Raw genomic sequence first — 16,429 nt, 5'->3', positions numbered from 1 at the left:
TTTCTTTCCTTTGTTACTCGTTGCGGTGGGTTCCGCTGTTGTTTTCTAGCATTAATCCTTGCGCTGTTATTTGTTCCTGAAATGTCTTTTTCGAGGACAATTAGAATATCAAGTTGTAATCATTGACATTGGCCACGACAGCCATTGCGACCAATGCGGTCCTAGAAACTGAGAGATAGAGTTTACAATGTATGCCCCCGAGTCCCCAATCTGCCATGTAGACCTCGCCCCATGTAACAAAACAGCATAGTATGCCAGGATAACTAAGGCCTCGGGGTGGTGCTGCTCCAGCAAGTCGAGAAACTCCATAGGCGCCATGATCGACCACATATACACGATTTGGCAAAGGAGGGCTCCCTCATCCTCTGAAGAGCGAAGCTCATCAAATCCCGCCTGGAGAGCGTCTATAGCCTTTCCACACGCCTCCGCGGCATCGACAGGCAAGGACGACTGGGAAATCAGATGGCGAAGGGAGTCGCACTCTGGACCTTCGCCCGGCGACTGCATGAGGCGCGACCCCCACGAGAGAAAGGCCTTGAGATCAGTCTGGAGTAGCAGTGGCCATGAACCCTTCGCAACAGCTCGGAGACCCTGGCGGATGCGGGTATGCTGGGTATATCTGGCCAAGAAATGAGCAAAATCAGGGGTTCGTACGGCAAGGGCGTCGATGAGGAGGTGGCGCCCGAGGATGGAAGAAAAGAGAATCATGGCAACGCAGTTGGATTCATCGACCTGCACTTGACCGACGTTGAAGTGGGAGATGGCCACATTCTGCAGCCTGACGGATTGCGCGAGGTACTCTTGGGATTTCTCGGGCCGCAGAGCAGCCAAATGGCGAGCTGAAAACGCCATGATTTCGTGTAATAGGTAAGGGGCGTCTGCGCTGGCGTCGAGAGCAACCCTCGTGCCTCTCTCGCGCAGCTCGTCATCCATTTCCGGCACGGGGAGGCCTAGGTCGAAACGGATGAGCAGTTCCATATGGACTAGATTCACGGGCGGTTCGCGGTCGCCGTCTTGGACCGCGTCGGTTTGTGTCGCGGCAAGCAGCTCCGGGACTAACTCCGGGATGCTCACAGGGGCCGCAGCCATCGGCTGGGCCGGCGGTGTGCTCGCATTGCTACCGGAACGAAGCTTTTCTGGATATTGGCAAGTCCTCTCAGTAATTGTGCAGTTCACACACTCGGGACGCTTCTCATCACACTATTTTTTGGGGAGGTCCAAGCCGTGAGTTATTGGCGCCATGTCAGATACGCAACATAGCGATTACCGGAGACACGGGCGATGGATGGGCAATACCTTGATGTGTCGCTGCTTGCATCCAATGCAACCATTACGCGACTTCTTGTGGCTTCGGCGGAGCATGCCGCTCCCACGTGGGGTATCCGGGGTCTTTCTAGCCCGCGGAGCCATGGCGTGTGAGCGAATACGCGTTTGCTGGAAGGAAGCTGAGCTGGTTGCCTGGGGAAGAGCTAGTGTGTACTTCGATGTCGGAGCCGGAGCCGGAGAGGGCGCTTAAGATAAGGTCACGGACACAGCCACAGACTCGGGCCACTCTTCAACAATCAATTTCTGGGAGAGAGGCTTTGGGGCACATTAATGGGTGTTTATGGGTGAGATGGTAACAAGGATAATGTGGGTTTTTAGTGGTCAACTCTGAGTTCAACTAGTCTTGGTCTGTGCGGGATCGCTCCTTCCAGGCCCAGCAGCGAGCGTCTCATCTCAGGTGTTTAGCACCAAATGTTGAATTTAAATGGTGGGACTCGGCAATCAGGATGCACCACCAGACCACTTCGCGAGCAGTCCCCACAACGTCATCAGGGGCTTCGTACTTCGTTCCTGAAGGGTCATGGCTTGCGTCACCATCTCTGAGGTTACCATGAACCTAGAATGTGCACAAAGGGGACGGGGCTATTTTCGGAGTTTTTCCTTCTCTTTTTTTTTTTTTTTTTTTTTTTTTTTTTTTGGGGTTCTCGATTTGACCGCACACGTCTCCAAAGCCACCGGCTGGGGCCTGGCGCATGAATTTGCGAAGTCGACAGGGGGTCATGGATCTTCTGCTTATTACTACTATCGGTATTTTAATCGCCTGTCGTTTCGGGAAGTAGAATCAGTAAGCGTTGAAACTTTCATTTCTTCGTTGAGAATTTTACGCCATCAATGAAGATATGATATAGCCCTGACTCCTCATACATTTTCGAGTAAACGAATAAATCACCGTGTCTGACATGCCAGACATAGGCTCTGTGTGTCCGCCACGGTTCGCAGTCTTTGGTCTCAGGACCCCCACCCGTAAATCTGTAGTTCAATGATCCTTGGAACCAAAGAAAGAAGTTACGCAATAATAGCGCAGCGCCCCTCCGGCCGACTCGCTATTGCCTCTTTAATGCAGTGAAAAAGAGAAACACCCCTGTGCCTAATAAAACGCTTTGTATCCGCGGACAGAGGGCTCCCTGCCATTAAGAATCGTAACTGCTCATTTTCTCTCGTCGCGCCGTCACGTAGCAACTAAGGCGGTCAGACCAGCCTCCCACATGACACCACCGAATCCTGTCGAGATAGCCCTTTTTTTTTTTTTTCCACTCCGCGGCCAGCATCTTGAGTTGCTCTAGGCGAGATACTCCTTGGGTAAGATGTCTAGCAAAGGCTATGGCATCTATAGACTGATGCCAGCTGGCTGGGACTCGATTTGGAGGCTGAGCCGGATCATACTGAACCTCAATGTAAGTTCTCAAGTTGATAGATGGGTCACCCAAGACGGTATTGAGACTCCACAGGTGCACTACCCTCGCGGGGATGGAGTTTTGAGAATCTGCCTCGTTCAAGATGCATCGGTCACCATCGTAGAGTCGATCCGTACAACGCGATCAACGTTCATGCGATACCGTACTTGCGAACCACACCGACCCTAATCCCACCCGGATATGAACCAACGTGCGACTCAGAGCATGTCTACCTTCGCCCTACCTACCAAGATCATCATTTACATGCTCGAGTTTTCAGAATGCCGAGAGATTGCTGCACTAGCAAGCACGAATAGATGGCTTCGAAGCCAGGTCGATCATTTCCTATATCAAAAAGATGCTAATCGCAAAAATCCAATCGCTCTTCTCTGGGCGGCACGACATGGGCAAGTAGTTACGCTCTACAAGGCACTTAGAGCTGGCACAGATGTCAATGTCCAGGAAGCCAATACGGGCAAAACTCCTCTATGCTGGCTGCCGAGAGTGGGCATGAGGCAGTTGTGAAGCTGCTCCTTAGTACTGGCAAGTCGATGTTGATTCTAAGAGCAGTACTGGCCGGACGCCGCTGTGGTTGGCTGCCATCAACGGCTATCGTGAAGCTGCTACTCGATACTGGCAAGGTCGAGGCCGATTCAAAGGACAATCGTGGCTGGACGCCGCTTTCATACGCTGGAGGTGGACATGAGGCAGTTGTGAAGCTGCTGCTTGGTACTAGCAAGGTCGACATTGATTCTAAGGACAGTACTAGCCAGACGCCGCTGCTAAAAGTGGATATGAGGCAGTTGTAAAGCTGCTGCTTGGTACTGGCAAGGCCGATGTTGATTTTAAGACCTATTCTGGCCTGACGCCGCTCTCATGGGCTGCCATCAACGGGCATGAGGCAGTTGTGAAGCTGCTGCTTGGTACTGGCAAGGTCGACGTTGATTCTAAGAGCAGAGCAGTACTGGCCGGACGCCGCTGTGGTTGGCTGCCATCAACGGGCATGAGGCTATCGTAAAGCTGCTACTCGATACTGGCAAGGTCAAGGCAGATTCAAAGGACAATGATAGCAAGACGCCACTATCGTGGGCCGCTGAGAAAGGGCATAAGGCTATCGTGAAGTTGCTTGATGCTAGCAAGGTCGCGGCCGATTCAAAAAGACCTTGAGAGAACTTTGACTCTACTATTTCTCATATCTTTATAGAATATGGGGTCTGAGGAGTATGATTTGTATATAGTTTGCATTATTGCCTCCATATATACATATCTAAATGTCAATTTGAAGGATCGTAACATCCAGATGAAGCGCAGGGCCGGCGAAGACACCACAGATAGGCCGTTGCACAAACGGCATCGCCGCCTTGAACAGAACAAGCCGTACGCCGTGTCAGTTGATCTTTCATACACCCGGAAATGTATAATCCTATCTTGAGTATAGGCTGGAAGGATTTGAAGTTTCTGGCCGCGATGGAATCCCTTCACTTGACACGGTCGCCGCCCGCGAGGAGCCCAGCCTTTGCGCTGCATCCCGATGCTTCTATCCACTCCAGTCTCAATAAAGGCGGCCTACCCCGAACCCTCCTATCTTGCCACCTGGATGCACTTCTTTCGCCGTTTTTGGACTCCGCCTAACGCCAATCTCACCCGAATTGACGTCCTTACCGAGGCCCTGGCCGAGATCCCTGCAGAATCCGGGAACCTCTTCTCCACGGAAGAGGTTGTGGCCATCATCCGCGGCGCTGCTACTCAGGACATCCAGGACTCCGTCAAGCAGGCCACGCAGGAGGCACTTGACAGAGGCATCTACTCGCGCGCCCTGGCTCTGGGTCACCAACGACAGGGATGACAGCGAGCCGTTCTTTGGCAGCGACAGATTTGGGCACGTGTTCCGCTTCCTAGGAGTGCCGTTCCGAGACTTCACTATTTTGCCGCCGGGAGCGAAGCTGTAGTTTGGGTAGTGTAAGAAGCAGCACAGGAAGGGGCTATTCCGTCGCTCGCCGCCTCCGTATTGCCCTCGCGCTGATCGCACCCGCCGTGACGGCTTACCCTGCGATGCTAAGCGGAGCCTCGCGATTGAGCACGATAGAACCAACATCAAGAACTACTACTCATCTCCCATTATGTGGCTTGACGAGGATAGACGTAAAGGCGACACGGACGTGGAATGGTAGAAAATATACACCGCAAGTCCATCCGCATGTATCCAGCTTATATAGGGTTGAATTCTGATTTATCTTCGGCTTAGGGCGTTGTCAGAACACGGTATAGACCACTGCTGAGTGAAGGGGTCTCTACTGCTGGAACTACTAGACGTATCGAGGTAACAGCATTGCGCCAGCACTTGGTCGTATATTCTAGATCAAGGAGCTGATCTTTGGCCCATCCATCTGCTGAATGGCTGGGCCGTACCCTTTTAGAGCTGTTGCACCATGTGACCGGGGGATTTTCTTGGTCTCCCTAACAAAATGTGGACTAGATACGGTGCTGTGAATAGCCCGTAAGTCCTGCAGCCTGCCTAAACATACTGAAAATACTCTGTTGATCTGAACATTCCATGTATTGGTATCCCCATTTTGCGGCTAATTCCCGGCCTTCTATCCGATTGAATTAGTTTCATCTTCCACTGAGGAACATACTCTAGTGCCCACCTTCTGGCAATACGGATCTCTCTGGTGTACAATCGCAGGCATTACCCACGATGAGTGAAAGGGTACCGGTCATCAACCCCGCATAACATAGTCTTTCTCGAAGGCCCGGGAGTGCTAGAAAACTCGCCTTGTCCTTTACGGAATAAAACAAGAGGACAGCATCCGAATTGCAAGCAATCTTCTTCACTAGTTCGGGATGCTCCACAACCAAGCTAGTATATACCTCGATATCGAAGAAAACGTTCACCCCATCTATGACGTGAGCAACCCGGAAGTTATCTAGGACTCGTGTCAGAAAGGTACAGTAAAAGGGCCTGTGGTTAAAGATTAACATTACCTTCTATAGTCGGGTCGTCATAATAATCCTCGCCCTCAACGAACCGCTTAACTGGGTCGTAGGAACTGTGCCCTAGTACAAGGAGTTTTCGGTAGGAAGATTTCGCCGGCTTTTTGGCGCTGGCGCTGCGTGTTTTGCCCGGTTTATTCTTTCTTCGCCGGAGGGCGATATTCTTGAAGTGTTGTAGCCAGCTCATGAAGATCAGGGCGGCTTGAGGCCGACTGGAAGACAAGGCGGTGGATCAGGTCCTCGTTCCTGATTGTCGAGCGGAAATCCAACGGTAGTGACCTGGCTCCTCACGACCCTCGATGTTTCAAACGATCAACTCACAGGGTACCTGGTCATCTATCTTGGTAAGACGGAGTGATATGTGGCCCGACGCTATGCTCGTGTATGCACCATGATAAACCCGTTATGGGTCCCGCTACGGCTCATCGTTTTTCTCTTGTCTTCTTCCGATTCGCCGCTGTTGGTTTTGTCGTGTGCCCTTAGCTGCATATTTACTCAGGACCAGTAGTGTGTCGGTGGCATGTCATTGCGAGGCGGATGAATTACTCGCCGACATGACTCCAGGATATGACCACTCTCAACGGTGTCTTATCCCAAAATATATACATCTTTTAAATATCTTATAAGCTTCTTACTAGTTATATTTACTTAATACTGTTAATAGGCTAGTATTAGGATCGTAATATATTATATATAGTAAAGAATATACTTATAAAATATAAGGGATTGTAAATGTCTAGGTGCGGGGCTGGATATTTATCTAGACCAAATAAACGCATTGCGTTATGCATCTACTATCCAGCGCATAGATGCTCGACCGCTACGAAGTACCCGCCATCGAACCAGGCAGCAGCAAATCCTCTGCCTCCTGTGGACGAGCTCGCTCAATCCGCCGTAACACCATGTCGTCTCTTCCAGACTTACCCCCTGAGATCATCCTCTCTATCGCCACTACCCGCCGGACCATTGCAAGAGTAGCGCGCACAAATCGCCGTCTCTATAACGTCCTGAATCCGGCGTTATACGAGCTCAACCTTTCTCAGTCCAGCCCCACAAAGTCGTGTATCCTCTGGGGCGCGCGAAAAGGCTGCTTGGGGACTGTAAAGCTGGGCCATCAGTATGGCGGAGATCTCAACTTGGACATCAAGGATACCAACTGGCCACAGTCTGGAGCTGTCAAGGCGTGGCACGGTGACAGATGGGAGTTCGTTACCGAGTGCGGGACCGCGCTCCAGCTTGCCCTTCGCTATGGCCACCTTGAAATTGTTTCCTACCTCCTCGAGCATGGAGCCAAAATCCATGCGCCATCTCTAGCGTGTTGTCATTGCCATACGCTAGGGCGCCTCTCGTATCCCCTTCACGAGGTTGTTTGTGACGTCCCAAGCGTGCTTAGGGCGTACCGCGATCCCGGGCGGGATAAAGAGGCCGCGTTATTGCTAATACGGCACGGGGCTTACCTCCACGCTCCCGAGCAGCCCGTTCTGCCTTCCTTGGTCGAAAATGGCCGTCTAGACCTTATCATCCCGCTCCTCAAGCAGCCTGGGGTTGATTCCGGAGCCGCAGCATTCATGGGCAAGACACCTCTTCACGTGGCGGCCGAACTCGGCCGCGATGACATCGCTAAGCTCCTACTGGACCGGCCCGAGGTTGACATTGATGCCCTGGATGCTTCTAGGCGCACGGCTGCAGAGAGAGCGGCCGAGCAGGGACACACTGGAACCCTCAGGTTGCTTCTCGAAGGCGCAAAGAGGAAGTCGAGTATGGAGCCAAATTGCTGTGCGCGAGCTCTTCTCGCTGCTGCGGCTTCCGGCCAACTCGATGTGATGAAGCTTCTGCTTGGCGAGTATAAGGTGCGCGCTTTGGAGCGAGATGCACATGGGGATACTGCCCTCCACGTTGCCGTGCGGGGTGGGCACACCGCAACAGTCAAGTTCTTGCTTGGGAGGCCCGACGTCGATGTCAACGTCGTTGGGTGCTCGGATATGACCGCAATCCACTATGCTGCCGGAGAGACACAAGATGTTCCCCTAACACCCCTCATACAGGCGCTCGTTGACGCCGGCGCCGATGTTAATGCATCCGCCTCCTCACCTAATGGGACCAACACACCCCTTCGATATGCCATTGAGAGAAAGAGAACGACCGCCGCGCTGGCACTGCTATCCCACGGCGCAGATCCCTCGCTAGAGCGTGGTCCTAGCCTTCGCACGGGACTGACGCTGTTGCATCACTGCCTGGCGCCCGAGGGCTCACACTTGTCGAAGGAAGAGTTGAGATTGATCAAGCAGCTGATTGAGAAGGGCGCCGACACCGAATCTACCTCGATATCTGATGCCGTGAGACCGCCGTCCCGCACTGATGGCCCACCGCTCTTTTTTGCTGCTGCCTATGCTAAGTCAGACTCGTGCGTCCAGTGGCTACTCGAGGCCGGCGCAAGCGCCGACTTGTCCCTGATCAACGCACGAGCGCCTGCAGCGAGCAACCCGCAGTCCCTCCTCATGGCCCTCTTCTACTACTGGTTCCCCAATGACAACTATCATCGCGCCGACGGCCCGATATCGCCACGGGTTTCTCTGGGCGATGTCCGCCGCGTCCAGGCCTGTATCAAGATGCTCTTGAAACACGGTGCGCGGCTGGATGGCGTGGGGTCGGAGCAGTCTGCGCTGCACTATGCCTGCGAAGTTGCTATGGAAGAATGCTTTGAGCTTCTCTGTGTCCTGCTACGTGGATCGACGCATCGCAACGTCTGTCTAGCCCACGTAGAGGCGCTGAAGACGGAGTACGGCCCGGGAGGATCGGGGAATACAACGCCTAGGGACCGTAGGAAGACCGAGCGTCGAGGAAGAGTTTTTCGACAGTTGTCGGACTTCACTGCGAGGGCGTTCAAGCAAAAGCAAAATAAAGCTAGCGCGAGACCGAAAATAGGTCCAAAGACTCACTGATCGAAGTAAGGGTAAGGAATAGCGTATAAGTCAAACCTACGGGGGCCAGAGCGACAACGGGTGTTACCCCTCATAAAACAGCGCTTCCTCGAAGAGAAACGGGCGGCAGGTGTTCCTCGGGAACCCGAATTCAACTTCACCGTCCGAGCGCCTCTCACAGGCAACGATCCGCACGTATCCGGATCAGTCTCGAAGGCTTTCGCGGGGTACTGTAGTAGCAATTCGGTGGAAATGGCCTTCACACGAGCAACCGAGGATTTCTCAGCTTTGGGTGGGGGCCACAACATCCCGTACGCGTACTGGGACTACGGCGGCACACCCAAAGGTGCTAAAGAGCTGCTTCCGACGAATCACTCTCCCTTCTTCGCACCGGAGATCGAGACCACTTTGACAACTGGTGGAGACGCCATTGCTCTTGCAGCCCTCGTGTTCCCCGTCGAATAGTTTGGAGGTATTAAGAATGTTACGTACGGGTCGTAAGGGGGTCCCCTCTATAAGCTTTTAAGAGACGAACTATGCCCCAACAATCATCATGAATCGCCATGGTTTCCAGTCACATTACCCCGGTGCGTGTAAAAATGATGAAAGGACCTCATGCTATCAACCCCACCCTAAGGGCGCGCACAAGGGATATCAAAATGGACGCGAGGACGACTCGGCCTACGCCAGACATCACAGCCTGCGTGGTCTTGGAACCGCTGGGAGAGCTGGCTGTCTTTGCGGCGTTGCTGTCCCCAGAGGGCATGCTTGACCTACCGCAGGGGAATAAAGTGCAGGGAGCGCAGTTATTCGGCAAGACGCAAAGGGCTATTGTGCCCATGATTTGGTGCCAAGAAGGGGATAGTAGTTCTAGTTGTTTGGTTGCCGAAGTAGACTCGTTTTAATTCTCCCCCAGCCAAGTCCGCAAGGTCTAGCGAGACGCCCCAAAGCCGAACCGGGCCGGCTAGCCCTGCTGAGAGTCACCTATCCTTGTCTGATAACATGCACAAAAAGGGGAGGGGCCAATTTTCTGGGTATTTTATTTCGATTAGATCCATTCCACTAGCCTGGCGGGTTAACTTGCTTTGTTATTTTTTCGATGCAGCATCGTACATTCGTGCTGGAGATTATTAATACACATCCCGCCGCCAACTTTGAAATCATCAATCTTTTGTATGTCAAGGTAACTGATTATACGTTGGCAAGAATGAGTGTGCCGAGGTAATCTCAAATGCCTTTCTTCTCGCTCCGTATGTGCGGGTACAGAGTGAGGCACAGCTCTCATGTGTTGAGTGGCCCAAAGAAAATGTTGAGGATGACGAACCGTAGGATTCTTCGAAATACCCGTGGCTCCCACACCACGAACCTAATGCGGCTCCGTACATCTCTTACCATCCCTCAAACCAGTGTGTCTATGTATAAAAGTAAGCCGATCTGACCACCGAAATCGACAATCATCTCTTCCTCCAAGCAGAAGTGTCCGCATCCTCGCCATACTAGCAACATGAGCCTCACCGATACTCCTGCAGGCTCTGGCCGCATCGAGCGTTTCAAGGTCGACTTGTCCAGAAACGTGCCAAGAATGCTCGATCTGGTGAAGAATACCAAGTTGCCCGGCAAGCCCGTGTATTCCGATCTTGAAGCATCGGCCGGTATCGACCTAGACATCCTGAAGCAACTGCAGAAGGAATGGATTGATGACTTTGACTGGAAAGCGGAGGAAGAAGATATAAACAGGTGAGTGCTAAATGCCACGGCCTTCCAATGGCATATGCCACTTGCTCAAACGGTACGAATATAAGATACAACCATTTCACCACGACCATTGAGGACTTGAAGATCCATTTCATCCACGAACGTTCTGGCGAACCGGATGCGATCCCACTCCTGCTCTTGCACGGCTGGCCAGGCTCCTTCCTGGAGCTTCTACCTGTCATTAAGCCTCTCACGCAGACAGCAAAAACATCCACCGGAAGAGACGTCTCGTTCGACGTCATCGTCCCCTCGCTCCCTGGGCACGTCTTCTCTCAGGCTCCGCCGGCAAATTGGACCACTGACGACACGGCTCGCATCTTCCATACACTCATGACAGACGTATTGGGCTATAAAACCTTCGCTGTCCACGGTACCGATTGGGGCTGCGTGATCGGCTATGCTCTGTACGAGCAGTATACCGCGGCCACTCGGGCAGCACACTTTACTTTGATCCCCTTCTTCCCCATGCTGCCTGAGCAGCTCGCAGCTAATGACATTACGCTCACTCCAGAGGAGCAATTCCAGGAGGATCGTTTCATACAATGGAATACGACGGGAAACGGCTATTTCGTCATCCAGGCCACGAAGGTAATCGACACCAAGAACTGTGTTGTGGTAGACCTCCAGTAGCTAATAGTTTCAACCAAAAACAACAGCCCAACACGATCGGACTGGCATTACAGGACAACCCCATTGGCCAACTGGCGTGGAATGCCCAGCAAGTTATTGACTGTAGGTCATATTGTCCCAAGGATCAACAGTAGCATGGGGTATAAACGGGAACATCCTAATGCTCTTACAGGGTCCGATCCACGAGCGGGAACGGGTTCGTCCGTGCTAACTAACAAAGAGATACTGCGAATCACGTCACTCTACTTCCTGACCGAGTCGTTTCTTTCATCTATTTTCATCTATTTCTCAAATCCTAATGGGTTTAGGCCAGAATACACCAAGGCGCCGACAGACGCTCCCTTGCTTTACAGCAATTTCAAGTATAACAACGCATTTTACCCACGAGCAGTGGTAGAAAAGGTCGGAAACTTGGTGCGTTGGCAAGGTAAGTCCCTTAACTACTTTCCCCTACCCTTAATTTCCACTCCCATGTGAGAACTTTGTGAAGAAATGGAAGCAGTCGGTGGTGGGTATTAATATTCTTTTTTAACTAGATCATGATTTTGGCGGCCACTTCGCAGGTCTCGATAATCCGTCGGCTCTCACTACTGATATTCGAGACATTGGAAACTATTGGCACCAGTGAAGCAACCACTTCTCACCAAGGGACCAATTACGCTGATTTCAAGTACCTGTTCTTTGGGCGGCTGCTTCCCCCCTCCATGTTGTCCAAAGCCGGACGGGAGCCTCTCTGAGGAGGTAAACCGTCCGGCCGCGAATCTCCCAATTTGCTCAACGTCTCATCCCCTTTAGACAACCTTGAGAAAAATCGAAATAGGCGGTTCCCTTGCAGTCTCTTACATAGGGTTAAATAACTTAGGAGATTTATTCAACTGTTAATTATGACATAGCAACTATAGTCCCGCTGACCAAGACCAGTGACCTTCGTCGTTTACGTTGATCACTGCGTCGTCGTCTGACCTGATCATCCTGTCTTGCCTTCTCCCTTATAGACAACCATAGCGAACAGGACCAATATATACGACCATAGCTCGCAGAATATTGAGGGTCCCGTCCGCTCCCCTGTACACAAGCTGCGAAGCGCCGGATTAGTAGTTGGGTCGGTGACGACCAGCGAATCCCCGGTGTTGTATGTTTTCTTTTGCTTTTCCCGTTTTCGTTTTTTTATTGTGGATTTTTTTTTTTTTTTTTCGTCTTTCTTTTGGGTCTTTCTCCACCCTTTTCCCTTTGACAATTTAGGAATTTCAATGTCCCTTCAAGAGAAGACACCCCGTCAGAAAGGACAAGCTGCCATATCGTAGAGTGGCTGCCTTGGCAAAAATTGCCGCGATGATCCGGAGCGGTTCTGGGACGCCCTCATTGATATGATACGCCGCAACCGCGTAGACGACTCCGTAAATGGCACCGGCAAGTGAAGTCCAGTCGCTGGGCTTGGCACCACCTTCAGATCGGTAACTAGAGGCAATCCAGCCGCCCGAGGGTACGAACCAGATCAAATTGATGTAGCCTTCAAGAAGGGGCGATGCCCAAACGCTCCACGAGGGATTCGCTACCTGGACGCATGCCAGATTATCTGCCACCGTCTTTGCGACGGCAATACCCGTTATCACGTCGTTGAACACGGTCATCCAGTCTGGGGCACCATGGAGGGAGTTAGCAATGTTTGGACTTATGAGGACGAGGTAGGCGCCAATGTTGAATGGCGCGAATTTTCCGACGCCTGCTGATTTGGCCATGTCTGTGTCGAGGAGAACCAGGATGGCGGCCCCTATGGGTGCTATAATGTCACAAGTGCCCTGGATCGTGGTCAAAAGGCTCTCGTCAATTCCTTTAACATTTGGGGCAACGACACTTTCCCCACCGGAGTCATTTAGCTCGGACTGTTGCTGGACTCCGTGGTAAGTTTGAAGCCGAGAGCTCTTAGCGCTGAGGGCTTTCCTCAGTTCATCCCAGTCACTTGCGCAAATCAGGGCTTTCGTTGAGTTGTTGTCCGGGAATGGTGCCCTGTTTACGGTGATCTTGTGGATGACGGTTGCCGGGATGGCAGTAACTAGGCAGAATAGGTCCAGCACGCTCAGCTCACTTCCCCGTGTGACCTCGCGATACAGCCTCGAGAGGACCGGGATCTTCAGCGGCACGCTGAGGATATCGATGAAGCCTTTTGCAATAAGCTCGAGAAGATCGACCAAAGTAACGATAACATTCCGCGCAGATTTGAGGATGAGATCGCCCATAATGGCCATAATCTTCTTCATTGCCTGGACTGGCCTCAGCGAGTCGATGTTGTCCAATATCGCGTCCTTGAGCTGCGTTGCTGTGTCCTTGATGTACTTCCCCTCGTTGTCGACCATATCTAGGAGGTCCTTTAGCATCGCCTTGAGATCACCGCTCACACTACTGTCCGGCTCATAGGTTGTCTCAGCTGATTTGAGTCCATTTTTTGTATGGTAAACTCCCCAGTGGGCTTGGGGTAGATTCTGGCCCGGAGCTCCTGCTGCCTCCTTCAGATGCGTCCCGATGGTCTCTCCCGGGTCCGTAATATCTGCCCAGGAATTCAGCTGGTCCTCGAAACCGATGAAGGCCTTCTCGATAGTATTTTCGAGGCTATCGAATTGGTCTACAATGTGTCTGCTGTACTGGATAAACATGTTTTTGAAGACGGAATGCGTGCGCAGGATGTCATTCCAACTGAACACGAAACCAAGCCAGGCAACCACGTCCGCGAAGAAGACCTTGATGTGTCGCAAGACAAACTCTATAGCCCCGGCCACGGCATGGTAGCAGTCCAGAGCCACGGCGTAAGTTTTCTTCGCGATCGTACACACGAAATGCCAAATGCCATCGAGTTTGTGCATGACGGCGGCCTTGACGTCATTAAAGATGCGCTTCGCCCATCTCCAAAACGCACCCGCCTTCGCTCTGATAACGTCACCTATATCGCCAAGTTCAATCGGGGCCTGAGAATTCATGAGCATTCTGTGCGACTCTGGAGAGATGAGGAGTCGCATTGCATCGTCGCCTTTGTGGTACTGGACAGCTCCCTTCTCGAATGTGAGACCCCAGGATTCTGACGGCTCTACAGGCTCCGCCGGTCCAGCTCCCAACCGGGACCGAACTAGCGCCGGCTTCTGCACAGACCCGTCGTCTGGAAGTGAATGTGTGACTTCGGCGAGCTGAGCTATAGCTGTGGCAATTTCGTCTTTCGAATCCAACATGTCTTTAGGAATCAGCGGTTTTGAATCGCCATTTCCCGTTGGGATTTGAACTTTGGCCAAGTCATCCCCGCTTTTGATAGATGACAGGGTCTGGAGTATTTTGGACATGGGCTTGACAGTTTCCTCTAGCGGGGACTCGCCTGGAACGGTGATTGTCAACGGTGCGGCCTCCAGATTCTGGGTTTCTTGGACAACCATGATGGTGCCAAGGTCATCCGTATGAACGACAAGTGGGATATCAGGGCTGAGGATGTGGTAGACGTTGTTCACATAAACAGACACGGAAGTCTTGGCGGTGATCTTAATGGGTGTAGTCGGAATTCCCATGCCATCGTCACCTGCGACCTTGATATGCGTAGTGAATGAGTCAAACTCGACGAAATCATCAGAATCTCCTCGCGGCAGCAAGATGCGGCGCTGTGCCCAGCTGCTGGTTACTTCATCTTCAGATAACTGGGTCAGCTCTTGGCCGGAAATATGGGCAAATAATACAGTGCTTCCCGTAGTTTCTTTGAGGTAGAAGGTGAAACTTTGGACATTATCAAGAATCGGCATCGGTGGCGCCCATGCAGACGGATTCGTCTCACTCCCCGCTGGGCAGTACGTGAAGACGAGGTCGTTTTGGGAATTGAGGGCACAGATCTGGGTCCGGCCGCCAGTAGACGAAGCCGACAAGGTCCGGATTCCAGACAGCAGATAGGATTCTGGGTCCTCCTTCAAAATCAGAGTTGGTGTAGCTTGGTCTCCCTGGTTGTCCGGAGCGAAAACATAAATGCCTTCCTTGGCAGCGAGAAAGAGGTTGCTGCATCCATCTCCGTTCACAGAAGAAGCGATGCTGGTGGCGCCAGTTGGAACAACGAGCCGTGCTGATGTTGGAGCTACCCCTGGTCGGTAGACATTATACAGAGGAGTATAGATGAGCTCCGGCTCGTCGGCGATAACGCCAAAGGTGTAAATGCCCCCAATCCTGTCATGAGATCGATGACCGAGGCAGGTAGAAATGGACCCAGCCTTCAGATCAATGGCCAATTTGTGACGAATCCATGAAGGGGAACCTGGCGTCATTGCCATGTTGATGTAGTATCTATCCAAGAGCTTGAGAGGATCGTTCGGCTGGCGCTCAATGTCGACAATGCATGTTTTAACGACTCCCTGGTCCGCAGGAAGCCTCAGGACAAACACGTTGGAGATTAGGAGCGGGTTTGGGACCGTCGTGTCAGTCGCGTCAAATGCGATCTGAGTCCAAGAAAGCCCCTTGGCTAGACTTTCAGACTTGGCACAGTTGTCTAGCGATAGATACAGATGATCGCTCCCATCTACGGTAGCGACCAATGCCACGTCGAACGCGAGTGTCTGCGCGTCCTGGGAGACCGCAAAGCATTTCGCGCTGACAGGTGCCCCTCCATGGTTTTGGGATAGCGAACTGGTTAGATCCGTTTTGTCCCAGCCGGCATCCGAGGCGCGAACCTCCCTGGTCATGTGGAATGCATGGTTGACGCCGATGGAAAAGTAGATGGCGTCGTTTTCAGGAGTTTGAATGGCGTCAAAAGCAAAGCCAGGCATCAAGATGTCGGCATGCTTTTGGTTGCGCATCAACTCCGACTCCCAGAGAATAGAAGGCATGGTTCGTGAAGGGTGAGTTGATGTTGCGGTCAAGAGAACGAAGATCCAAGAGATGAGTTATAACGCCGGAGCCCTCAGAATCGTTCTTCAGCTTCAGGCGTGGAACGGCTAGAAATATTCCAAGAAAAAAAAACCGGACATCTGGTGAAGGAACCAACCGTCGAATGCTCCCACTCGAGCTCGACGGTCAAACGACTGACACAACTTCGGCCGCATGCGGCACTCGGCCTACCTATGCGCGAAATTCATCATCATGCAATACGTATCCTGCAGATCGTATATGCGTGTCGCCTGCCAGCAAGGGTGGCGATACTCGATATAGAGGCAAAAGAAACTTCATGATCTTCGTGAGAAGTGGATTGATCAATATGGCGCGGGAATTGGCTGTTGCCGAACGCACTCCGCCCAAATGCCATGTCATGACTGCATATCTGCAGGATTGGCCCAAACTCGATAGATATGGAAGCCAATAAAACTCGACGTGTATCATCTAGCCCTGGTCATACGACTTATGATCTATTGCCAGACGGTCGACGGAACACTGCGATAGAAGAAATGGGCGAACGAA

At 52.1% G+C, this 16,429-nt stretch overlaps 3 protein-coding genes and 2 pseudogenes across 3 annotated transcripts; 3 read left to right on the top strand and 2 right to left on the bottom strand.

Annotated features, from left to right (window-relative positions):
• Window positions 1-108: 108 nt before the first annotated feature.
• SAPIO_CDS0632 (uncharacterized protein) lies at window positions 109-1,410 on the bottom strand (the record flags this gene model as incomplete). The annotated part of the gene is made up of 2 exons (XM_016783363.1): window positions 109-1,200; window positions 1,297-1,410. 2 exons carry the CDS (start codon window positions 1,408-1,410, stop codon window positions 109-111), a joined length of 1,206 nt encoding a protein of 401 aa, XP_016646129.1.
• A 2,841-nt stretch (window positions 1,411-4,251) lies between these two features.
• On the top strand, window positions 4,252-4,566 carry SAPIO_CDS0631 (annotated as a pseudogene; the record flags this gene model as incomplete).
• Window positions 4,567-6,523: 1,957 nt separating this feature from the next.
• On the top strand, window positions 6,524-9,100 carry SAPIO_CDS0630 (uncharacterized protein; the record flags this gene model as incomplete). Its single annotated transcript, XM_016783362.1, has 3 exons — window positions 6,524-8,534; window positions 8,648-8,667; window positions 8,738-9,100. 3 exons carry the CDS (start codon window positions 6,524-6,526, stop codon window positions 9,098-9,100), a joined length of 2,394 nt encoding a protein of 797 aa, XP_016646128.1.
• A 1,039-nt stretch (window positions 9,101-10,139) lies between these two features.
• Window positions 10,140-11,235, top strand: SAPIO_CDS0629 (uncharacterized protein; the record flags this gene model as incomplete). Its single annotated transcript, XM_016783361.1, has 4 exons — window positions 10,140-10,372; window positions 10,438-10,978; window positions 11,047-11,126; window positions 11,193-11,235. The coding sequence occupies 4 exons, from the start codon at window positions 10,140-10,142 to the stop codon at window positions 11,233-11,235; spliced, it is 897 nt and encodes a 298-aa protein (XP_016646127.1).
• Window positions 11,236-12,267: 1,032 nt separating this feature from the next.
• SAPIO_CDS0628 lies at window positions 12,268-15,861 on the bottom strand (annotated as a pseudogene; the record flags this gene model as incomplete).
• Between the last annotated feature and the right edge of the window lie 568 nt (window positions 15,862-16,429).

The sequence above is a fragment of the Scedosporium apiospermum genome, assembly GCF_000732125.1.
Source record: "Scedosporium apiospermum strain IHEM 14462 chromosome Unknown SEQ_SAPIO_0033, whole genome shotgun sequence".
Classification (NCBI taxonomy): Eukaryota; Fungi; Ascomycota; class Sordariomycetes; order Microascales; family Microascaceae; genus Scedosporium; species Scedosporium apiospermum.
The sequence above is the reverse complement of the archived record's forward strand: the minus strand, read 5'-3'. Positions and strand labels throughout refer to the sequence as shown.